The sequence below is a fragment of the Lolium perenne genome, chromosome 1 (assembly GCF_019359855.2).
Source record: "Lolium perenne isolate Kyuss_39 chromosome 1, Kyuss_2.0, whole genome shotgun sequence".
NCBI classification, from domain to species: Eukaryota; Viridiplantae; Streptophyta; class Magnoliopsida; order Poales; family Poaceae; genus Lolium; species Lolium perenne.
In genome coordinates, this window is record NC_067244.2 from 74,878,886 (window position 1) to 74,904,664 (window position 25,779).

Below are 25,779 nucleotides of genomic sequence, written 5' to 3' on the forward strand. Positions count from 1 at the left end.
AAATTATTAAGATGGGCAGCACCATCATCAGAACTAACACCAGAAAATTGCTCTCGCATAACAAGATTCAGTAAAGCAGGTTTAATTTCAAAGAATTCTGCTGTAGTAGCAGGTGGAGCAATAGGTGTGCATAAGAAATCATTATTATTTGTGGTTGTGAAGTCACACAACTTAGTGTTTTCAGCGTTGGCCATTTTAGCAACAGTAAATAAAGCAAACTAGATAAAGTAAATGCAAGTAAACTAATTTTTTTGTGTTTTTGATATAGCAAACAAGATAGCAAATAAAGTAAAACTAGCAACTAATTTTTTTGTATTTTGATTTAGTGCAGCAAACAAAGTAGTAAATAAAACTAAGCAAGACAAAAACAAAGTAAAGAGATTGAGAAGTGGAGACTCCCCTTGCAGCGTGTCTTGATCTCCCCGGCAACGGCGCCAGAAAATATGCTTGATGGCGTGTAACTCACACGTTCGTTGGGAACCCCAAGAGGAAGGTATGATGTGCACAGCAGCAAGTTTTCCCTCAGAAAGAAACCAAGGTTTATCGAACCAGGAGGAGCCAAGAAGCACGTTGAAGGTTGATGGCGGCGGGATGTAGTGCGGCGCAACACCAGAGATTCCGGCGCCAACGTGGAACCTGCACAACACAACCAAAGTACTTTGCCCCAACGAAACAGTGAGGTTGTCAATCTCACCGGCTTGCTGTAACAAAGGATTAACCGTATTGTGTGGAAGATGATTGTTTGCAGAAAACAGTAGAACGATATTGCAGTAGATTGTATTTCGGTAAAGAGAATTGGACCGGGGTCCACAGTTCACTAGAGGTGTCTCTCCCATAAGACGAACAGCATGTTGGGTGAACAAATTACAGTTGGGCAATTGACAAATAAAGAGAGCATGACCATGCACATACATATCATGATGAGTATAGTGAGATTTAATTGGGCATTACGACAAAGTACATAGACCGTCATCCAACTGCATCTATGCCTAAAAAGTCCACCTTCAGGTTATCATCCGAACCCCCTCCAGTATTAAGTTGCTAACAACAGACAATTGCATTAAGTATTGCGCGTAATGTAACTAGTGACTACATCCTTGAACATAGCACTAATGTTTTATCCCTAGTGGCAACAGCACATCCATAACCTTAGTGGTTCTTGTCACTCCTCCAGATTCACAGAGGCATGAACCCACTATCGAGCATAAATACTCCCTCTTGGAGTTACTAGCATCAACTTGGCCAGAGCATCTACTAATAACGGAGAGCATGCAAGATCATAAACAACACATAAGCATAGCTTTGATAATCAACATAACAAGTATTCTCTATTCATCGGATCCCAACAAACGCAACATATAGAATTACAGATAGATGATCTTGATCATGTTAGGCAGCTCACAAGATCCGACAATGATAGCACAATGGGGAGAAGACAACCATCTAGCTACTGCTATGGACCCATAGTCCAGGGGTAGACTACTCACACATCACACCGGAGGCGACCATGGCGGCGTAGAGTCCTCCGGGAGATGATTCCCCTCTCCGGCAGGGTGCCGGAGGCGATCTCCTGGATCCCCCGAGATGGGATCGGCGGCGGCGGCGTCTCTGGAAGGTTTTCCGTATCGTGGTTCTCGGTACTGGGGTTTTCGTCACGGAGACTTTTTATAGGCGAAAGGGCAGGTCAAGAGGCGGCACGGGGTCCCCACACCACAGGGCCGCGCGGCCAAGGGGGGGGCCGCGCCGCCCTAGGGTGTGGCCCCTCCGTGGCCCCTCTTCGTCTCTCCTTCGGACTTCTGGAAGCTTCGTGAGAAAATAGGCCCCTGGGCTTTGATTTCGTCCAATTCCGAGAATATTTCCTTACTCGGATTTCTGAAACCAAAAACAGCAGAAAACAGCAACTGGCACTTCGGCATCTTGTTAATAGGTTAGTTCCAGAAAATGCACGAATATGACATAAAGTGTGCATAAAACATGTAGATAACATCAATAATGTGGCATGGAACATAAGAAATTATCGATACGTCGGAGACGTATCAATCTGCGTGAAGTTTTCTTTCGAAAGTACTTTCCTGCTAGTGCTCAACATATTGCTTTACAAAAAATTCACAGATTTGACCAGGGAGATGAAGAGAAATTGCCTGAGGCGTGGGTAAGATTTTGTTCTCTTATCAGAGCTCGACCTGGACATGATTTAGAAAAGAATGATTTACTTGATATATTTTATAGTGGACTAACCATTGAGTCTAGAGCATATTTGGATAGTTGTGCTGGTTGTGTTTTCAGGAAAAGAACTGCAGACGAAGCTGAAGAATTATTGGCTAGAATAAGCCAGAATCATGAAGATTGGAATACACCTGAACCAACTCCAACGCCAATATTGAAGAAGAGGGGTTTAATTGAATTGAATGATGAAGATATGAGGGAAGCTAAGAAGTCTCTCAAGGAGAAAGGTATTAAATCCGAAGATGTGAAGAATCTACCTCCCATAGAGGATATATGTGAGATAATTCCCCCTTCATCCATGATTGAGGTAAACTCCCTTCAACGCTTTACTAGGGAAGATATTCCGTATTCGAAACCTCCTGCGCAATGCTTAGATGAGTTTGATAATTATATTGTTAAGCAAGAAAATTTTAATATGAGAGTAGAGAATCATCTAATGGAAAATTCTCAAGCTATTAGCAATTTGCATGATATTGTGGAGAGAACCTCCAATGATGTTAAGATGCTTGTTAAACATTTTCAAATGATTGAAACTCAAATTGATCAACTCACTAAAGTGCAAAATGACTTGTTAAAAAATAATCCTAAAGAGAAACATGCTTATGAAGTAACAACTAGAGGTGGTGTCTCTACCCAGGATCCTCTATATCCTGAAGGGCATCCCAAAAGAATTGAACAAGATTCTCAACGAATTGAACCTAGTGCTCCTTCTAAGAAAAAGAAGAAGAAACTTAAAAATGTTGTAGAATCCTCTGAACCTGTTAATGATCCTAATAGTATTTCTATTTCCGATGCTGAAACTGAAAGTGGAAATGAACATGATAATGATAATGATAATGATAAGAATGATGCTTCTGATAAAGAAGAGGTTGAAGATGAACCTGACAAGCATGCTAAAAATAAAAAGTATACTAAAGAAGATTTTATTGCTAAGAAACATGGTAATGAAAGGGAACCTTGGGTGCAAAAGCAAATGCCTTTTCCTGCTAAGAAACTAAAATCAAAGGAAGAAGAACACTATAATAAATTTTGTGATTGGATGAAACCTTTATTCTTGCAAATCCCTTTGACTGATGCTATTAAATTGCCCCCTTATTCAAAATATATGAAAGATATTGTTACTAACAAAAGGAAAATCCCCAATGAGGAGATTTCCACTATGCTTGCTAATTACTCTTTCAATGGCAAAGTTCCAAAGAAGTTGGGCGACCCAGGTATACCTACTATTCCTTGTTCTATTAAGAATAATTATGTTAAAACTGCTCTATGCGACTTGGGAGACGGTGTTAGTGTTATGTCTTTTTCTCTTTATAAGAGACTTTATTTAGATAAGTTGATACCTACTGATATATCTTTGCAAATGGCTGATAAATCTACTGCTATTCCTGTTGGTATATGTGAGGATGTTCCTGTTCAAGTTACTAATAACTGCTTGATATTAACTGATTTTGTTGTGTTGGAAATGCCTGAAGATGATAATATGTCTATTATTCTTGGGAGACCTTTTCTTAACACCGCAGGGGCTGTTATTGATTGTAATAAAGGAAAGGTTACTTTCAATGTTGATGATAAGGAGCATACCGTCTATTTCCCCAAGAGGATTGATAAAGTATGTGGAGTTAACACTATTTCTAATGTGAGAACTATCAAAGTTGGAACTATCGATTGTCCTATATATGAGCCTAAATAAGGTTATCAAAGTCTTATGATTGGATCCATATCAATACAATTCAAGGTAACATGATTGATTTGAGGTTTATTTCTTCTTATGCTATGTAAAATTTATTTGGTGGCAAGACTTGATCAACCTTGTTAACAAATACCTTTTATATGCATAGAGGAGGTAAACAACATCTCTTTCTTCCTCCACTTGTTCTACTTGCTGTAGCACTTTTGATTTGCAAAGTTCCTTAGTTAATTAGAGATTTTAAAAAAATTCCTGGCCAGTAATAATAAACTTAATACCCAGAAATGTGAATTTTTCGAAGTTTTCAAAAATTCACAAAAATTATACCGTTGGTCCTATTTTTCGAAAATGCACCTGGGAGCACCTGGGGATGACCAGTGGGGCACCCCAGGGTGGCACCCCACAGGCTGGCGCGGCCAGCAAGGGGGGCGCGCCACCCTGGCGTGTGGGCCCCCCTTTACCCCACTTCAGCATCTCTTCCTCCCAGACTCTTCTCTCTCCCGAAAAAATCGACACCAGCTTCCTCTCACTCGCGTTTTTGCTCAAGAGCTCAGGATTTTTCGATCTCTTTGCTCAGCCCAGATTTCTGTCTGAAATTTGGCACATTTGCTCTCCGGTATGTGACTCCTCCGATTATCCAAGTAGAATTTTGTTTGGTTGAGTATATCTTGAATATTTTGCTGCTGTAGGTAACATGTTTAGTGAGCTTGCATGCTTGTTCTAAGTTGTATAAACTAGTTTTGATGCATGATTAGTACTCTAGCAAGTTCCTATAGTAGTTCCCCTTGATTATATGTCACCAAATCAAATTTTATATTGTTTGTTGAAAAATTTCAGAAAAGGAGGATGAAAAACTTCAACTTTGGAGAATTGTTTCAGAGAGGGACAACCAGCACCGGAAGGCCCTCTAGGACCGCCACCCGACTCAGGCGATCCTACAATGAGGATATGATCACGCCAAGCTTCGCGCCGGAAGAAGACAATGGGGCTCCTAATGCTTCATCTTTCCCATGTTATAATTTTCTAAGAAATGCAGGGTTATTGGATGATTTCTTTACCCTCGTCAACAGGGCGGGCTTAGCCGCCTACGTGGGAGATGAAAGGGAGCAATACTACATGCTCACCAAAATCTTCGTCGAGAGCTTCAAGTTCCACAACAACCAATATGGGCCGATGATGTCTACGGGTGCTTCTATTCTTGTAGACAGTGTTGGGCCTCCAAGAGCAGAGGTTTGTAGAATGGCAGCAAGTTTCCCTTAAGTGGATCACCCAAGGTTTATCGATCTCAGGGAGGAAGAGGTCAAAGATATCCCTCTCAAGCAACCCTGCAACCACAAAGCAAGAAGTCTCTTGTGTCCCCAACACACCTAATAGGTGCACTAGTTCGGCGAAGAGATAGTGAAATACAGGTGGTATGAATATATATGAGCAGTAGTAACGGTGCCAGAAAAGTGCTTGCTGGCGTGTGGATGATGGTGGTAATATTGCGGACAGTACAGATGCAGTAGAACAGTAAACAAGCAGCGATAGTAGTATTTAGGAAACAAGGCCTAGGGATCATACTTTCACTAGTGGACACTCTCAACATTGATCACATAACAGAATAAATAGATAGATGCTAGACTCTACACCCTCTTGTTGGATGATGAACACCACTAACTGTGTAGGATTACACGAACCCTCAATGCCGGAGTTAACAAGCTCCACAATATTCGATGTTCATATTTAAATAACCTTAGAGTGCACGACAGATCAACACAACCAAACCAAGTACTAACATAGCATGCACACTGTCACCTTCACGCTACGAAAGGAGGCATAGATCACATCAATACTATTATAGCAATAGTTAACTTCATAATCTACAAGAGATCACAATCATAGCCTACGCCAAGTACTACACGATGCACACACTGTCACCATTACACCGTGCAGGAGGAATAGACTACTTTAATAACATCACTAGAGTAGCACATAGATGATATTCAACTAGATCACAAAGAGAGAGAGATGAACCACATAGCTACAGTGGAGCCCTCAGCCCCGGGGGTGAATTACTCCCTCCTCATCATGGAGACAGCGATGGCGGTGAAGATGGCGGTGGAGACGGAGGTGGAGATGACTCCGGGGGCAATTCCCCATCCCGGCAGGGTGCCGGAACAGAGACTTCTGTCCCCCGAATTGGAGTTTCGCGATGTGGCGGCGCCCCTGGAGTCTTTCTGGAGTTTCGTCAATCGGTGTCGAAGTTTTAGGTCACGACGGCTTAAATAGGTGAAGAGTCGGAGTTGGAAGAGTCCCGAGGGGCCCACCCCATAGGGTGGTGTGACCACCCTCCAGGCCGCGCCGGCCTATTGGGAGGAGGCCCTGGGCCTCCCCCTGGCTTGCCCTTCTGGCTCCGTGAGTCTTCCGGCGAAATAGAATTTCTGTAATTTTTCTGGATTTTTCCGAGCACTTTGGTTTTTGGGCCTTTTCTGCAATAAACAGACATAATAAACAGAACCGCACCTTTGTGGCATCTTGTTAATAGGTTAGTCCAATAAATGCCATAATATGATATAAAGTGCAAGCAAAACATGTAGGTATTGTCATAAAACAAGCATGGAACATCAGAAATTATAGATACGTTGGAGACGTATCAGCATCCCCAAGCTTAGTTCCTACTCGTCCTCGAGTAGGTAAACGATAAAAAGATAATTTCTGAAGTGACATGCTACCAACATAATCTTGATCATACTATTGTAAATCATATGAGATGAATGCAGCGATTCGAAGCAATGTTAATGCAATGAGTAAACAATTGAATCATATAGCAAAGACTTTTCATGAATAGTACTTTCAAGACAAGCATCAATGAGTCTTGCATAAGAGTCAACTCATAAAGCAATAAATTCAAAGTAAAGGTATTGAAGCAACACAAAGGAAGATTAAGTTTCAGCGGTTGCTTTCAACTTTTAACATGTATATCTCATGGATAATTGTCAACATAGAGTAATATAACAAGTGCAATATGCAAGTATGTAGGAATCAATGCACAGTTCACACAAGTGTTTGCTTCTTGAGGTGGAGAGAAATAGGTGAACTGACTCAACATAAAAGTAAAAGAAAGGCCCTTCGCAGAGGGAAGCATCGATTGTTATATTTGTGCTAGAGCTTTTATTTTAAAAACAAGAAACAATTTTGTCAACGGTAGTAATAAAGCATATGTGTTATGTAAATTATATCCTACAAGTTGCAAGCCTCATGCATAGTATACTAATAGTGCCCGCACCTTGTCCTAATTAGCTCGGATTACCTGGATTATCATCGCAATGCACATGTTTTAACCAAGTGTCACAAAGGGGTACCTCTATGCCGCCTGTACAAAGGTCTAAGGAGAAAGCTCGCATCGGATTTCTCGCTATTGATTATTCTCAACTTAGACATCCATACCGGGACAACATAGACAACAGATAATGGACTACTCTTTAATGCATAAGCATGTAGCAACAGTTAATTTTCTCATATGAGATTGAGGATATTTGTCCAAAACTGAAACTTCCACCATGGATCATGGCTTTAGTTAGCGGCCCAATGTTCTTCTCTAACATTATGCAATGCTCTAACCATTCTAGCGGTAAATCTCCCTTACTTCAGACAAGACGAACATGCATAGCAACTCACATGATATTCAACAAAGAGTAGTTGATGGCGTCCCCAGGAACATGGTTATCGCACAACAAGCAACTTAATAAGAGATAAAGTGCATAAGTACATATTCAATACCACAATAGTTTTTAGGCTATTTGTCCCATGAGCTATATATTGCAAAGGTAGAGGATAGAAATTTTAAAGGTAGCACTCAAGCAATTTACTTTGGAATGGCGGAGAAATACCATGTAGTAGGTTGGTATGGTCGACACAAATGGCATAGTGGTTGGCTCAAGGATTTTGGATGCATGAGAAGTATTCCCTCTCGATACAAGGCTTAGGCTAGCAAGGTTATTTGAAACAAACACAAGGATGAACCGGTGCAGCAAAACTCACATAAAAGACATATTGTAAACATTATAAGACTCTACACCGTCTTCCTTGTCGTTCAACCCCTTACTAGAAATTATCTAGACCTTAGAGAGACCAATTATGCAAACCAAATTTTAGCAAGCTCTATGTATTTCTTCATTAATTAGTGCAAAGTGTATGATGAAAGAGCTTAAACATGAGCACAACAATTGCCAAGAATCACATTGTCCAAGACATATTACCAATTACTACATGTATCATTTTCCGTTTCCAACCAGATCAATTTAACGAAGCAGTTTCAACCTTCGCCATGAACATTAAAAGTAAAGCTAAGAACACATGTGTTCATATGAACCAGCGGAGCGTGTCTCTCTCCCACACAAGCATTTATTCAAACAAAAAAAAAACAAAAGCAAACCGACGCTCCAAGTAAAGTACATAAGATGTGACCGAATAAAAATATAGTTTCAAGAGAAGGAACCTGATAATTTGTCGATGAAGAAGGGGATGCCTTGGGCATCCCCAAGCTTAGATGCTTGAGTCTTCTTGAAATATGCAGGGATGAACCACCGGGGCATCCCCAAGCTTAGACTTTTCACTCTTCTTGATCGTAGTATATCATCCTCCTCTCTTGACCCTTGAAAACTTCCTTCACACCAAACTCGAAACAAACTCATTAGAGGGTTAGTGCATAATTAAAATTTACATGTTCAGAGGTGACACAATCATTCTTAACACTTCTGGACATTGCCCAAAGCTACTGGAGGTTAATGGAACAAAGAAATCCACCCCACATAGCAAAAGAAGCAATGCGAAATAAAAGGCAGAATCTGTCAAAACAGAACAGTCCGTAAAGACGAATTTTATTGAGGCACCAGACTTGCTCAAATGAAAATTCTCAAATTGAATTAAAGTTGCGTACATATCTGAGAATCACTCACGTAAATTGGCATAATTTTCTGAGTTACCTACAGAGAATTTGGCCCAGATTCGTGACAGAAAATAAATCTGTTTCTGCGCAGTAATCCAAATCTAGTATGAACCTTACTATCAACGACTTTACTTGGCACAACAATGCAATAAAATAAGATAAGGAGAGGTTGCTACAGTAGTAACAACTTCCAAGACTCAAATATAAAATAAAAGTGCTGTAGTAAAATAAACACATGGGTTATCTCCCAAGAAGTTCTTTCTTTATAGCCATTAAGATGGGCTCAGCAGTTTTAATGATGCACTCGCAAGAAATAGTATTTGAAGCAAAAAGAGAGCATCAAGAGCAAATTAAAAACAAATTTAAGCCTAACATGCTTCCTATGCATAGGAATCTTGTAAATAAACAAGTTCATGAAGAGCAAAGTGACAAGCATAGGAAGATAAAACAAGTGTAGCTTCAAAAATTTCAGCACATAGAGAGGCATTTTAGTAACATGAAAATTTCTACAACCATATTTTCCTCTCTCATAATAACTTTCAGTAGAAACATGAGCAAACTCAACAATATAACTATCACATAAAATATTCTTATCATGAGTCTCATGCATAAAATTATTACTCTCCACATAAGCATAATCAATTTTATTAGTTGTAGTGGGAGCAAATTCAACAAAGTGGCTATCATCAAATATAGGAGGCATATTGTAATCATAATCAAATTCACTCTCCATAGTAGGCGGCACCAAAAGACCACTATCATTATAATCATCATAAATAGGAGGCAAAGTATCATCAAAGTAAATTTTCTCCTCCATGCTTGGTGGACTAAAAAGATCATGCTCATCAAAACCAGCTTCCCCAAGCTTAGAATTTTCCATAGCATTAGCAACAATAGTGTTCAAAGCATTCATATTAATAACATTCCCATTAGCATGCATATAAAGTTCCATGGGTTTTTTAATTCTCTCTTCAAACACATCATGTCCTAATTCAAGATAAAGTTTATAAAGATCTCTCATGTTTTTGTTGTTTTCCATTATGCCTAACTAGTGTAAACAAGAAACAAAAAGATGCAATTGCAGGATCTAAAGGAAATAGCTTCGAGCACAAACACAATGGCGCCAGAAAAGTACTGTTACCTGGAACCGGAGTATGAGTGCCTTTTACCTTTCCTCCCCGGCAACGGCGCCAGAAAATTACTTGATGTCTACGGGTGCTTCTATTCTTGTAGACAGTGTTGGGCCTCCAAGAGCAGAGGTTTGTAGAACGGCAGCAAGTTTCCCTTAAGTGGATCACCCAAGGTTTATCGATCTCAGGGAGGAAGAGGTCAAAGATATCCCTCTCAAGCAACCCTGCAACCACAAAGCAAGAAGTCTCTTGTGTCCCCAACACACCTAATAGGTGCACTAGTTCGGCGAAGAGATAGTGAAATACAGGTGGTATGAATATATATGAGCAGTAGTAACGGTGCCAGAAAAGTGCTTGCTGGCGTGTGGATGATGGTGGTAATATTGCGGACAGTACAGATGCAGTAGAACAGTAAACAAGAAGCGATAGCAGTATTTAGGAAACAAGGCCTAGGGATCATACTTTCACTAGTGGACACTCTCAACATTGATCACATAACAGAATAAATAGATAGATGCTAGACTCTACACCCTCTTGTTGGATGATGAACACCACTAAATGTGTAGGATTACACGAACCCTCAATGCCGGAGTTAACAAGCTCCACAATATTTGATGGCCATATTTAAATAACCTTAGAGTGCACGATAGATCAACACAACCAAACCAAGTACTAACATAGCATGCACACTGTCACCTTCACGCTACGAAAGGAGGCATAGATCACATCAATACTATCATAGCAATAGTTAACTTCATAATCTACAAGAGATCACAATCATAGCCTACGCCAAGTACTACACGATGCACACACTGTCACCATTACACCGTGCAGGAGGAATAGACTACTTTAATAACATCACTAGAGTAGCACATAGATGACATTCAACTAGATCACAAAGAGATAGAGATGAACCACATAGCTACAGTGGAGCCCTCAGCCCCGGGGGTGAATTACTCCCTCCTCATCATGGAGACAGCGATGGCGGTGAAGATGGCGGTGGAGACGGCGGTGGAGATGACTCCGGGGGCAATTCCCCGTCCCGGCAGGGTGCCGGAACAAAGACTTCTGTCCCCCGAATTGGAGTTTCGCGATGTGGCGGCGCCCCTGGAGTCTTTCTAGAGTTTCGTCAATCGGTGTCGAAGTTTTAGGTCACGACGGCTTAAATAGGCGAAGAGTCGGAATCGGAAGTGTCCCGAGGGGCCCACCCCATAGGGTGGGGTGACCACCCTCCAGGCCGCGCCGGCCTATTGGGAGGAGGCCCTGGGCCTCCCACTGGCTTGCCCTTCTGGCTCCGTGAGTCTTCCGGCGAAATAGAATTTCTGTAATTTTTCTGGATTTTTCCGAGCACTTTGGTTTTTGGGCCTTTTCTGCAATAAACAGACATAATAAACAGAAACTGGCACTGTGGCATCTTGTTAATAGGTTAGTCCAATAAATGCCATAATATGATATAAAGTGCAAGCAAAACATGTAGGTATTGTCATAAAACAAGCATGGAACATCAGAAATTATAGATACGTTGGAGACGTATCAGCCGACAGTTGCATTCAAGATTTATGGTAATCCTATTACTATGGAATTGGAAGAATTTTGTGTTGCATTGGATATTGCCCCTGTAGGTACATCAAGAAGGATTGATGACAACCCCCGGGACCTGTTGGAGCTCTATCGAGGGATCACCGATGATGATTGTCGCACCATTCAGCGTGGCAAGATAAGAAACATCCAACTCCCCGCCATTAAGTATTTTGCCTATTACATTGCTACTAGCATTCTTGGTAGGGAGAACACTAGCAATATTTCTAGCTACCATCTTGCTTTCTTGAATGCTGCACTTACTGGACAGACACCTTATCATCTTGGTTCTCTTATTGCTCGCCGCCTGTCTAACAGGGGGCCTATTTTTGGAGGAACTATTGCATTGCGCATTTTAACACATTTAAGACTTCCTCTTGATTCTAATGATGTGCCATTAACCCCTAGGAGGCTTGATATTGCTGCTATGAAAAGCCATCATTTTGTTACCGCTGATTCCACTTTAGATAACATGGTCTATAGAATGTTGTTTGCTGACGGGGATGAGAAGGAAATCCCTCTTCCCCAGCCAGATTTGTTCAGCATTGACAGGGAACCATGGTCGCGCACTAAGGAGGAGGTGGAGGAAAAGATGAAGATACAAGACTTCCACCAGCAGCATGACTCCGAGGACGCCGAGCCCTCCTACGACTACACCATCACGTATCCGGGTGCTTCTTCTAGCACATACCCGGAATATGATCCATCTTCGTCGTACTACGGAGATGCAACTTCATGGCCTCGCTGGGATTGAACTCCACTTAGGCCAAAAGCCTAAGCTTGGGGGGAGGTATACCGGCATCACTCATTCTTTTCATATTATGGTTGCTGGATACTTGTATATACTTGTTTAGTTTCTTTTAGTGGTTTTCTAATGAGAGGAAGATGATATTTAGGGAAGTGCTGCCTGAAAACAGATTCTGGACTGTTACCGAAAAAATTCCCAAAAATAGCCAAAACAGTATTTTGCGAAGCCAATTTTTGTGCATGTTCCCCAGGTTGTTACCTAACTTTCATTAGTTGAACACTTTTCGATTTGAGCAGTGGAAGAATTTCTTAAAAATCGAGTACTGTACTGCTGTCAAGTTTGACGAATTTCTGCTGCTTTGTGTTTATGTGACTTTTCTAGTTTGCCATTTCTTGTTTTTGCTTTGTTTCTTTCCCAAAACACAAAAAGACCAAAAATATTTCTGTTGTTTCTCTTCATCATTTGTTTTTTTTGGTTTCTAGCATTTATTTTGTTTTATTTGCTATCGTTGGTTTGCTATAAGAAAATCCAAAAAGATTTTGCTTGGTTTGCTTGTTTCCTTTTGTTCTTGTTCTCAAATTCGAAAACACCAAAAATATTTGCTGTTCTTCTTTGGTTTGTAAAGTTCATCTTGAGTTCAATGGTCTTCGGTGGCTGGAGCGTGGTTTTCATTTCATATTATCCAAGCTACACAAGTGAAAGGCAATAATGACGATCTACGACAATTGGATTGTGGTGAGAGGCTGGTATGAACTCTATTTGTTTTCATTTTTGTACATATACTCATCCATGTGAGCATGCTTAGTTGGTTCATGTGAGGTATATGTCATTTGAGAAAGTCTAGTAGTTCATGATCTCTCATGTTTAGCTCCAATTTATTAATATGAGTAGCATGTCATGGATGTTTGCTTGCATTGTTTTATTCATAAGTAGGTATGGTATTGTGGTATCCTCCTCTGAATAATTCATTTATATCGACTTGGCACATGCTCACGCATGCATATGACTGAACAAAAGTCAATTAAGCCTCGATGATTTACATTGCTTCAGAGTTCTTGTATCACTTTTATGCCTCCGTTAATTTATTTTGCCGCAAGCATGATTATGACAGTGACTGCTCTCTTGATTTGTCGCTCCCCAGTCTATTGCTAGCCTTCACTTGTACTGAGCGGGAACGCTGCTCGTGCTTCCAAACACCTGAAAACCAAGTTGTTCCAAAGTGTCCACCATAAATACCTATGCATGGCATTTCAAACCATTCCAAGTAAATTCTCATGCCCTACCTTTAAAACCTTCAAATGCTTCTCAATTTGTGTTAATGTTTCATAGCTCATGAGGAAGTATGTGGTGCTTAACTTTCAACCTTGTCATTTACTCTTGACGGACTTTCATTATGGACTAGTGGCACATCCGCTTATCTAATAATTTTGCAAAAAGAGCTGGCAATGGGATTCCCAGTCTCAAATTAATTAACCTAAATAGACACTCCTCCATGGTATGTGATTGTTGGACGGCACCCGAAGGATTCGGTTAGCCATGGCTTGTGTAAGCAAAGGTTGGGGGGAGTGTCATCATGATAAAACTAAAATAAAAAGGCACTCCTTCATGGTATGAGATTGTTGGCAGGCACCCGAGGATTCGGTTAGCCATGGTTTGTGAAAGAAAGGTTGGAAGGAGTGCTGCATAAACATAAAAATAATTCATGGGAGCCGCTCTTGGAAGTCCGGTTGGCGAGGTAGTTGGTGTACCCATTACCATTCGTTGACAACAACAAACACCTCTCAAAATAATTTTACCCCTGTTTTAGAAATGAAAAGCTCTAGCGCATGTTAATCCCTGCTTCCCTCTGCGAAGGGTCAATCTTTTACTTTTATGTTGTGTCTCCATTCTTTCTTTGAGCACTATCTTGAGAGCACAACTGTCATTCTTAGTATAATATGCTTGTCTCAAAATATGATTGATTGTGGTATAACTTTGATGCTTTTATCTTTGACAATCACTACTTCTAGTCTTTCTATGAACTTCAGAGGTGCCTTGGCATTTATGTTTTGCCGATCAAATATGGGCAAGCGAGATACCACTTTATCATACTCTCTTATGAACATTGCAATCCTGCTTATATACATGATTCTTGATGCTTATTATTAATTGTTGGTACCTCTCCATGATTGACATAGCTGTTAGATGATCTTATTTGTATGCATCTCATTATGAACTGCCTAAGTGTTAGCCATATTATGAGAATATATACATCATATGAACAAATGTGTTCGTGAAAGTTCTTTTATCGCTCAGTTGTTAACTGAATTGCTTGAGGACAAGCAATAAGCTAAGCTTGGGGGGAGTTGATACGTCCAAAACGTATCTACTTTCTCGAACACTTTTGCTATTGTTTTGCCTCTAATTTGTGTATTTTGGATGCAACTAACACGGACTAACGCTGTTTTCAGCAGAACTGCTCTGGTGTCTCGTTTTTGTGCAGAAATCCAACTTTCAGGAAAATCCTCGGAATTTATGCAGAAGGTCCTATTTTCCCAGAATATTGGCGGAGCCAGAAGGGCAAGCCAGGTGGGGGCCCGAGGGCCCCACACACTAAGCCGGCGCGGCCCAGGAGGGGCCCGCGCGGCCCTAGTGTGTGGCGGCCTCGGTCAGCCCCCGACGCCCTCCTTCGGACTACTTATTGCCTTCGACCTAAAAACGCACGGGGAGAAGTCGAAGTCGCCAGAAAGCCTCCAGAACGCCGCCACATCGCGAAACTCCGTCTCGGGAGCCAGAAGTCTCCGTTCTGGCACTCCGCCGGGACGGGGAATTGGAGGAGATCATCGCCATCATCACCACCGACGCCTCTCCATCAACCAGCAATGTTTCCCCCATCCATGTGTGAGTAATTCCCCCGCTGTAGGCCGAAGGGGATGGTAGAGATTGGATGAGATTGGTCATGTAATAGCATAAGATTGTTAGGGCATAGTGCCTAGTGTCCGTAATTAATACTTTGATGATATTGTTGCAACTTGCTATGCTTAATGCTTGTCACTAGGGCCCGAGTGCCATGATCTCAGATCTGAACATGTTATTGTTTCATCATGATATTCATTGTTTTATGATCTTACCTGCAAGTTGTATACACATGTCGCTGTCCGGAACCAATGGCCCCGAAGTGACAAGAATCGGGACAACCTGAGGGGATGGTAGTGATGTGAGGATCACATGTGTTCACGGAGTGTTAATGCTTTGCTCCGGTACTCTATTAAAAGGAGTACCTTAATATCCAGTAGATTCCTTTGAGGCCCGGCTGCCACTGGCTGGTAGGACAAAAGATGTTGTGCAAGTTTCTCATTGCGAGCACGTACGACTATAATTGGAACACATGCCTATTGATTGCTTTGTACTTGGACACCGTTTTATTATTATCTGCAAATGCCCTGCTATGATTGTTACATGAGTTTCTCTCATCCATGCAACGCCCGTCATCCGTCCCCGTGCCTACAGTATTTTAATCCTGTTGTTTACTATAATTACTATTGCTGTCCGTGTTACTCTGCTGCTGTTATTTCACTACTGCTACTGCTATAAAACTGTTACTACTGATAAACTCTTGCGAGCAAGTCTGTTTCCAGGTGCAGCTGAATTGACAACTCCGTTGTTAAGGCTTTCAAGTATTCTTTGTCTCCCCTTGTGTCGAATCAATAAATTGGGATTTACTTCCCGCGAAGACTGCTGCGATCCCCTATACTTGTGGGTTATTAGCCTCCATCCACGAAAATTTCCATCGTGGCCGCCAGCGCAGAACCCATCTCGGGGGGTTTTGAAGCTCTTCTCGGCACCCTGTCGGAGGGGGAAATCATCACCGGAGGCATCTACATCGCCATGCCCGCATCCCAAGTGATGTGTGAGTCGTTCATCCCTAGACTATGGGTCTATAGCAGTAGCTAGATGGTTGTCTTCTCCACTTTGTGCTTCATGTATCGATCTTGTGAGCTGCCCTACATGATCAAGATCATCTTTATGTAATCATATATGTTTGGTTTGCTGGGATCCGATGAATATTGTATACTATGTTGAGATTGATTATATATGCATGTCATATGTTATTTGTGATCTTTCATGCTCTCCGTTGGTAGTAGAAACTCTGGCCAAGTGGACACTTGTGACTCCAAGAGGGGCCCGTATTTATGCTCGATAGTAGGTTCATGCCTCTAGTTTTCTTGGAGAGTGACGTTTAGCTTCTAAGATTGTAGATATGACGTTTCTACTAGGGAGAAAACAACAATGTTTTATCCGAGGTTAATTCTATTGTTTACTTTACACACATTGGTTAATGCGATAATTTGTTGCTTGCAACTTAATACTGAAAGGGGTGCGGATGCTAACCTGAAGGTGGATTATTAGTCATATACGCAGTTGGATTACTGTATATGTATTATGTTGTAATGCCCATATCAAATCTCATAGTGATCATCTTGTCATGTACTGATCGATATTCTATCAATTGCCCAACTGTAATTTGTTCAGCCAACATGCTATTTATCTTTATGGAGAGACACCTCTAGTGAACTGTGGATCCCGGTCCTATTTCCTTTACTAATAAATTCAATTGCAATCATGTTATGTTTACTTTCTGTAAACATCTCCTTTCACTTGATACGTCTATTCCTTTGTGTTCAGCAAACCGGTGAGATTGACAACCTCACTGAAAGTTGGGGCAAAGTACTTTGGTTGTGTTGTGTGCAGGTTCCACGTTGTTGTTGACGCCGGTATTGCGCCCTGCCACTAGTCAGCCAACAACACCTTCAGAAGTCACGTCTTTCTCCTACTGGTCGATTAAACCTTGGTTTCATACCGAGAGAAAACTTGTTGCTATGCTCATCACGCCTTCCTCTTTGGGTTTCCCAACCGCTTCCACAACAACTGCCAACAAGGTTGTCTAGCGCCATCACTGGAGCACCATAATTGCGTAGCATATAATCGTTTATATATCAATAATTCACAGATGCATAACATAATAACATATCCAAATAAGAGATACACCTAATCAAGACATAGTTCACCTATAGTTAAATACATAGTTTTGTCAAAATATTATAACATCATGAAACAATTCAGGACATAGATCTATCCATAAATTATATACCAACAACAAATTCTTCACAGATACAAACTCACACCAAGCAACAGCAATTTCAGATAACTAGCAAGACACCTCGCCACCTCCGCATTCAGTAGCGCGTTGAAGAGCTTAAGCACCTCGGTAGCGAGGGCGTGTGTGATAATGGTCAGGTTCCACAGCAAGGCCGCACCGCCATGGGTGCCTCTCCTATCCTGCCTAGTTTGGGAGATAAGGGACATGGGATATTTTGTGGCTAGGGTTAGCCTCATGGGATATTTCCAAAGAAATGGACCGCAATGCTGAAAAATTTTGTCCAGAAATTTTGGGCCTGTTGAGCGGGAAGTTAGCCGCTATAGGGCTTAATCAAGGCTAAATCGCCTTAGTTGGGCTATTAGCGGCTATTTCTGTACAGCCTTTGAAGTCTCTAGCTACAGCCTTTGAAGGCTCTAGCTATTTTAAGCAGAGGTAAAAGTTGAAAATTTATGGCCAATGGCGGCCACTCCGAGCTATGGTAGTGGCGACTGCCAGATGGCATCTATCCTACAACCTCCCGATGACTATCGAGCCATATAGGAGGCCTTCATTAGCTTCCATGTGGATCCCCGCCTACACCACCTCAAGTTGCGTAGTCCCTGACAGTGGCGTCGAAGCCTATGCTCCGTGGCGTCATATCCATCCCGGTGGAGAAGGACCTTATATAGATTTTACTTTCAATTTTAGGGAACAGTGTCTAAAATTGAATGACTATGATGTAATTGTTGTTTTGTTTAAAGTCCTGTTCGTAATTTGTACACCCACAACCAAAGATTAAGGAAAATGTTTCCCATCCGGCGATAGATCGAGGGAAAAAGATCGGTGGCTCGGTTCCCCGTTCGCTGTTGGGCCCGTGACTCGCTGGCTTGGCTGGAATCTAGCCCATCACCTGTTCGCCCTCATGACCCATCACATGTTCGCCCACACGTTCTGGCCAAGCACTCAAGACACATAGAAACCAATTGGTGGTGTGCTGCTTCGCTTCTTTATGCACCAGATTTTTGTTGTATTGGTGTGTGACTTTTTGTAAAGATAGTTGGTGTTTTTTTTTGTTGTAATTCAGTATGTACCAAATTAAATTTTGCTTGACCACTTTGCATTGTTTGCGAACATATATATTTTTGTTTTAATCATTTCTGACTTTTGTACAAATAGTTGGTGAATTTTGTTGTAATTCAATATGTAGCAAATTAATTGTTGCTTCACCACTTTGCAGTATGTGCAATTATAAAGATTTTTGTTGTAATCGTTTGATACCTTTGTAAAAATAGTTTGCAACTTTTGTTGTAATTCAATCCGTAGCAAATTAAATGCCGCTTGACCAATTTGCATCATTTTGCAAACATATTGATTTTTTTTATTGTAATCATTTGTGACTTTTTGTAAAAAAAAGTTGGTGACTTTTGTTGTAATTCAATATGTAGCAAATTATTTTTTTTCTTTTCTATTTTTTGCTAACATATGGATTTTTGTTGTAATTTTCTCTGATTTTTGTTAATAATATTGGCTACTTTTGTTGCAAATCAATCTCCAGCAAAACAATTTGTTGGTTTAACCACTTTGTTGTGACATTATTTTTTGTAAATGTTGTGACTTTTTGTTGTAAAAGTATTTTTTATATATGGGGTGACTTTTTTTGTTGCAACACCCTCTACCCTAGGGATAAATCAGCACAGTGGCATATTTATCGTCAATACAGGGAAGCATAGAGCCAAAGAGATAGACCTTTTCATTCCTAAGTGAAGAAGTTAGGATCACGGGTTGATTTCTCAAAAACTAGGAGCCAAAATGCTAAATTGCGCTGCGGCTTGTTCTGGTCGTTTGATCACGATCGGACGGCGCTGACTGCAACACCGATATTCTAGCCCAGATCGGCCGACCGACGCTGAGCACGCCCCAAAGATTAATCGAATTTCATGCTAAAAAAAAGATCAATCCAATTTCTGGTCATTCCTCTTCAGATCAATCCCGTTGGGGAAGGGCCCAATCGCGAAGGCTTTTTTTTTTCCCTCGGCTGTAATCCAGGTCGGAAATAAGGGCGCGTGCTTCCGTGATTCAAGCGTATTTTAATCCGAACCTTAATTAGCATTCACCACTATGCTTAATTACATTCCCGTGCGTAATCTACGGGTACGTTCTTATCCGATGGCCAATAGTTACCGGAGGATGCACACGGTCATACCCATCGTTCTTCGGCTAGGTGAAGCGATAGGGGCTGACACACATATATACCGGCCGGATGATGACGAAGCCTTCCTTTTTGGCTTTTTCGCCTCGGCTATCCATTTTCAGCGATAAGGGATTCGGGGATGGCTGGCGAAGGCTGGCGTTTCCGTCTATACGCAAGCATTATGTCCATGAATGGATGAATATCCCCCAATTACCGCCCTCTCTCTGTTCACCTTTCCATTTTCACGAAATCGATCATATCCAAGATCCTTACCGGCTCTTCTGCTTGCACCTATAAAGCGGAACGAACAGCCACAACATATGAACATGCTAGGCGTGATGGGTGAGCAGAGGAAAGCAGATGATGTGCTCCATGAGAAAAGCGGAGAGCTGTTCATCGCCGGCGGCCGCGGGGACGGAGATGGCCCCGACGAGAGCTCTGGCTCCAGGGTGGCTTTGTTCTCGTCCACGTCCAGCCTGATGGTCGAAGACGATCACGACGAGATAGAGTCCTCCTTGGTGGTGGCTGATCCTACGACGAGGTCATCGTCGTTAGCAGAACATCAGCTGGACGGGCTGTCGCCGCTGTTGGCCAACCTTTCTTTAAGGTACACTGATCTTCTTTTTTTTTTGTTACCTAAACTATACTGTTTTTGTTCCAAATCATCATATCGGCAAAACCCTTAAACCCTCAAAATCGGTTCCTAGTGGCAATGAAAGACATAAGATGCCAGCTATAGATGGTGATGTACTAGGTATAGAAATTAAGCTCACTTCATATACATCTTATATATAAGATCTCTAGTTGATCATTCAGCACTAGTAGATTATGCAATTTACTATGTTTTCTATTCTTTTAAGATAATCACTAAAATATATGATTCACCTACAACAGGTCAGGGTTGTCTAAGTACTACCACGGGAAGTCCCGGTCATTCGCCCATCTATCCCCTGAAATATCCTTGAAAGACGTCCCAAAGAAGACCACCACTTACAGCACCAGAATGAAGGTGCGCAGAGAACAGGCTTCTGCAGAACCTCGCGCGAGCCGTTCGTCAACCTTGTGCCACATTCCTGGGCCGCACAGTAATATTATAAGGAAGAAGGCGATGCCAAGGGGCCTTCTGTCAAGAACAAGTAACAGGAACCACCTGCATATAGAGGCAAGAAAGAGTGCATAAGCTAGCTATTTAGCCAATGCATCTGACATCTATCAGAAATAAGTGGGCATTGAGCGGTGGAACTAGACACTTCCAGAGTTCCAGCTCCATATTTCTTCCTTTTTCAGTAGCTTTCTGCGATCGAGGTTATCAATTAGAAGCATGTGTAGATTGTTTTACCTTTAGTCTGGAAATCTTGTTTGTGTAATATATTGTGATAGGTCTATTACTGGAAAAACGAATTCTTTAGGAGGCAAAATCTTGTTTCCCTTTGTTCTTGTTTATTTTGAATTTTGCAAAAGTCGAAGCAACACACTAAAAAATCTCTTGCATGACCCAGCCTTCACCGACACTAATTCCTTAGCGCCTCATTTGTCGATCAAGTTGGTGGCAGAGATTCCTCCAAACCTGGTCCTAAGAATCCTGGCCTTTTATGAAGCTGAGAGCAAGGAACTTCCATATGGTGAGGTGATTGGCTAGATGCTCAGTTGGGGGTGGAGAAGATCTGGTGGTTCGTTCTCGGGAGGGTGGTGTGTGCGGTCTAGCAAAAGGAGGGAGCCATTTCACATAGGTTGTGGTAGAAATCTAATTGTCTCAGTTATTTTTTTGGGCAGTTTTTGCTTTTCATCTGAACTCTAAAATGGCGAGAGAGTATTAAACCACTTTCTTAGCAAAGAATATCCAAACTAAATAATGATTCATTTGAAAATATTCCAGCGGACATTAAATTGCATGGATAGTACCTACGAGTATTACTGCTTGCTACTTTTCTCAATACTGCAAGCTTAGTATTTTTTTTCATAAGTCATACCAGCAAATTCTACCTCAGATTTATTCCAAGTCACCACACAGGCACACACGCATATCATAGACATGATACCAGCATTATACATTTAAAAGAGACCTTTCATCTCATCCCTGAACTCCTTGAGGTGCTTCTCCTCCACACACTGTGTCATGATCCGGGTCCCCTTCGTCGGCGTAGGTGGAGCACCGAGGACCGCGACTGCCATGTAGTCCGCATAAGTGAACGGTATGATATGGCTAGGCGCACCCCACCCATAGTCAACCTCAAAGAATCCAAGCCTCGTCCAATCGGACACGAATAGCACATTGTGATCGAACTTCAGCTGGTATGGATCAACCTTTACATCCCCCGATGCCCACTTCGCGAACTCGAGAGGAAGCCCTGCCTTCCCATCCCTAATCATCCTGATCACGCCAAGCAATCCTGCTGTGGCAACATCCTCAGCTGTGGCCGTCACTGTGACTGGGTAGAAGCAGTTGCCGTAGAAGCCCCCATCCTTGGGGAGAACCTGTGTGAGAAGGTGCCGGGTGTTGGCGAAGAAGCAGAGATGGACCTGTGCTTCTCGGTTGTACTTGATGGCCCGAGTGCGAGCCTGCCAAACCTTTGCAATGGCGACATCAAAAGTTGAGCAGTACTGACCCACCTCTTCGAAGTACTCAGCCTTGACTTGGGTGATGCGGTCCGAGCTGACATCTGTGGCGAAATGCTGAAATCCCAAGGATTGGAATGATGGTGGTGGCCCTGGAGGCAACTTGGGTGGGTTCGGGATTACGGCCCGAGCCCATACGGGGGCCACCTTCGGCTTGTCTAGGCCTCGGGCTAACTCGGCGATTGCGTTGATGAATTGTGCTGCACCAAGCCCGTCTGCAAGGGTGTGAACTGCTACCAAGCCCACGACAAATCCCCCGCAGGTGAATTCAGTCACCTGCACAAAATTATTAGAACCAAAAAGGTGTCATCTTAGAGTTCAGATGTGGCTGCAAAGGGTAGGAATCATGCAATGTAAAGATCTGAAATGAAATGTAGCCCATTTCAGAAAAAAGAAGATGGAAAGGTAGAAAGCTAGAAACACCCAAGTCTGAAAAAGAAGATGAAGTGGTTGCATGGATTTTGAGTCAATGAAGAGACGAATAGTAGGCAGGCAGGCAGTAGTAGACTACCTAAACCATCCTGACGTGCTAGTGCTTCAGTTGTTGGAAATACGTGGTGGCTTGTTGCCGTCTAATTCCTGCTTTCTATCTTCTGCTACCGACAATGCGATGTGGTACAGTTCCACCTGGTTCTTCATACGTGTACAGTTCAACCACTTCAATATGCCTGCCTTTTTCTGCGATTTCGTGGGTATTTGCTTCTTGCAGGGCTACATTCTTAGTTTTATGTCAAACTGTCTTTTGATTGTTATAGAAATTTCTGTTGAAGAGACAACCCGTGCTTTACATGTTGCTTCAAGAATCAACACTATATTGCCAATCAAATTAATCTCAGACCAGTGTATGTTCGACGACACATATCTAAGCCAGTCTCTGTCACAGCTTTATTGCTAATCTGAAGAAGAAGAAAAAGTATAATTCTAAGCACGTGGCAGTGAAACAAAATAGATTTCCAGTTCCTACATGAGTGTCAGCGAATTGATTTAACGTAAACCAACACTAGTCTAAGTGCACATTTATATCAACTGGTTTGGCATAAGGCAGATTAGACACCAATCACTTGGCACCTTTCCATTTTCAGGTCAATGTGAGTCATGAATGAAACAGATTCCGCACATGGGAGTAGATTTTGACACGCAATCATCAGAAAGGTTTTTTACCAAGAGAAAAAAGATCTTTCGACAGATGTCGCCAACATTTGCCCTCTCCTCATGAGGTGGTGTACCTCTATTCTGTCTCCGGTCCATATCATTGACCGCACTAGGCTAACACGATTTCTATCAGCACACCTACGCTACAATTGATCGTGAGAGTGCACGTATACATGTCAGGTGAGTGCCAATACTGAATAGGTAAACTGCTACTTGATTAGCCTCGCCAGATGTTAATTTGCAGGGGAAGCAAAAAAGATATAGCACTGGTTTCACGCTGTCACTCGATATGCCCTACTGAATCGATCCTATATTTTCATAGGAGAGTAAATGTATTTGGTCAAAAAAGGAGGGCAGATATATGCTATGACAATCAAACAGGCCCTGATTCATTTTTTTGAAACAAGAAACAGGCCCTGATTCATGGCGCTGCAGGTTTGTTGATGGAATGGGCTGGGCATTTCCCAGCTTTTGTCTGCCTTTTTTCTATATTATACTACTTGTGCTGTTGTGCATCACGCTTTAGAAAAGTTTGCGAAATTATAATTAAGTTGGTGCATCTGTTCAATATGTTTACAGCTTAAAACGTATATGCACAGATATATTAACCGACTTCCCTCGTCTTAAATTTATATGGACGGACATTTGCTCAATAAAAAAATGATATATGTACGTCTAAGTAAATAACTTAATTTAAGTCGACTGTGATTTTAGCGTTCAACTTATATCGATTTCGGTTTTCCTATATGTCAAGTTGATTCTTAGAACTGAAATCTAGTTTAGCAGAAAAATGGTACTACAACTTGTGCTAGTATTATATATTTCACCAAGATACACTCATCTGAGAACGAGCAAGTACAATTTTAAGTAAAATAAACTTACGCTTTTCAGTCATTTAGACGTAATAAAATCAGACTACTTATTAGGATTGCAAGACAGCATGGGAAAAAAAAAAGGTCAGAGCATGTATTGTCAGCTTAAATTTGTGGCATTAAAAGTCTAATCTCGGTTACTTACACATTAGCAAATGTTAAATGACTCAAAGATGGGGCTACTCGGGTTTGTCGGTGGAGATGAGTGGAGCATAAATGTTAGCTAAATATATATGTTTGTCCAGAAAAAGATACATGTCACGATACCACATAAAAAGTAGTGGTGGTCCTGCATACGCATAGGAGTTTTAAACAAATTTTCTCTGTATCATCATGCTTAAATGGTGGGTGGGTGAGGAGATTTTCCAATATGTCAAGTTGATTGGTGAATTGAAAATCTTGTTTAGTAGAAAAAGGTTCGTGCAACTTGTAGAATTTCACCAAGATGCACTTATCTGAGGTCTGAGGATGAGGAGTAGTAAATAAAAGAGAAGGAATAAGTGCAATTTTCACTCATGGGAAAAACGACTCAAAGATGGATGTGGCATGCCTAAATAAACATCGAATGCGAGAAGCATAGAGAAATCCATGGTGAGACGGTGGAGTACGTACATACCTGCATCATGACCGGAATACTGGTCGGGTCGACACCCTCCTCCGGAGCGGGCAGCAACTCCTCCTCGCAGACCATGAGAGGGTAGTCGAGGCCGTTCACGTCCTCGAGGCTGCAATCGGCGGCGGCCTCGACGAACCAGGCACCGTCGCCGGTGCAGGCGACGCAGGCCTCGCCGGCCGCGGCCGAGCCGCCGACGAAGCGGCCGGCGAACGCGGGGTACTCCACCAGCGCGCGAGACAGCGCGGTGCGGATCACCTTGGCCGGCCTGCTGGCACCGTCCACGACGGGTCGGCTGCCGTGGTTGTGCCGAAACACGTGAAGCGACCGCACGGTGTGGCGCAGTCCTGGCACGCGGTCGATGGCAGAGAGATCCAGCGTTTCGGCCGGCGCCGGCGTGGCCGGCGCGACGAAGGACTGTGACTTCCTCGTCACGGCGATTGAAGCCATGGTGGCTACGGTACTATAGGTGGCTCGAGCGTGTGGGAAGAATAGAGTGTGAGGCTTCGAAACAGCAACAGGTGCGTATTTATAGACGCGGGAGAATACTACCCATGGTGACGTTCAAAAGGGGAAAAAAAACCTCGCCTCAAAACACTAAATAGTAATAACTCATACTACGAATCTCAAATTATACCCCAAATTTGGGTTTAAATTGCGAAGTAGGTGAAATATATAACTCCAAAACTCAGGAGTACGTTCTTATCCAATGGCCACTCGTTACCGGAGCAGGCTTGATATCCATCGTCGGCAGGGTGAAGATGTGAAGCGATAGGTGCAGATACATATCGGATGATGATGACGAAGCCTTCCTTTTTCGCTACGGCTAGCTGTATAGAGCTTTGGCTCTAGGGTGTCTGTGTGCTCTTCCACGTCGAGCCTGATGCTGGAAGACGATCACGACGAGGCGGAGTCCT

General features: G+C 42.2%; 2 protein-coding genes across 2 annotated transcripts; one reads left to right on the forward strand and one right to left on the reverse strand.

The window, feature by feature from the left end:
- Positions 1 to 19,789: 19,789 nt before the first annotated feature.
- Positions 19,790 to 21,040, forward strand: LOC127293472 (uncharacterized). Its single transcript, XM_051323107.2, has 2 exons — positions 19,790 to 20,216; positions 20,504 to 21,040. Exons 1-2 carry the CDS (start codon positions 19,801 to 19,803, stop codon positions 20,787 to 20,789), a joined length of 702 nt encoding a protein of 233 aa, XP_051179067.1. The 5' UTR covers positions 19,790 to 19,800; the 3' UTR covers positions 20,790 to 21,040.
- Positions 21,041 to 21,422: 382 nt separating this feature from the next.
- LOC127293463 (acyl transferase 5) lies at positions 21,423 to 25,378 on the reverse strand. The gene is made up of 2 exons (XM_051323099.2): positions 24,866 to 25,378; positions 21,423 to 22,501 (listed from the first exon to the last, which is right to left on the reverse strand). The coding sequence occupies exons 1-2, from the start codon at positions 25,310 to 25,312 to the stop codon at positions 21,662 to 21,664; spliced, it is 1,287 nt and encodes a 428-aa protein (XP_051179059.1). The 5' UTR covers positions 25,313 to 25,378; the 3' UTR covers positions 21,423 to 21,661.
- Positions 25,379 to 25,779: the final 401 nt, after the last annotated feature.

Bases quoted from the DNA above. Each gene is read 5' to 3' on its own strand.
- LOC127293472 (XM_051323107.2), top strand. From the start codon at position 19,801: ATGGATGAATATCCCCCAATTACCGCCCTCTCTCTGTTCACCTTTCCA. The intron at 20,217-20,503 runs GTACACTGATCT...CACCTACAACAG, and splicing joins TTGGCCAACCTTTCTTTAAG to GTCAGGGTTGTCTAAGTACT.
- LOC127293463 (XM_051323099.2), bottom strand. From the start codon at position 25,312: ATGGCTTCAATCGCCGTGACGAGGAAGTCACAGTCCTTCGTCGCGCCG. The intron at 22,502-24,865 runs GTATGTACGTAC...AATTTTGTGCAG, and splicing joins GTATTCCGGTCATGATGCAG to GTGACTGAATTCACCTGCGG.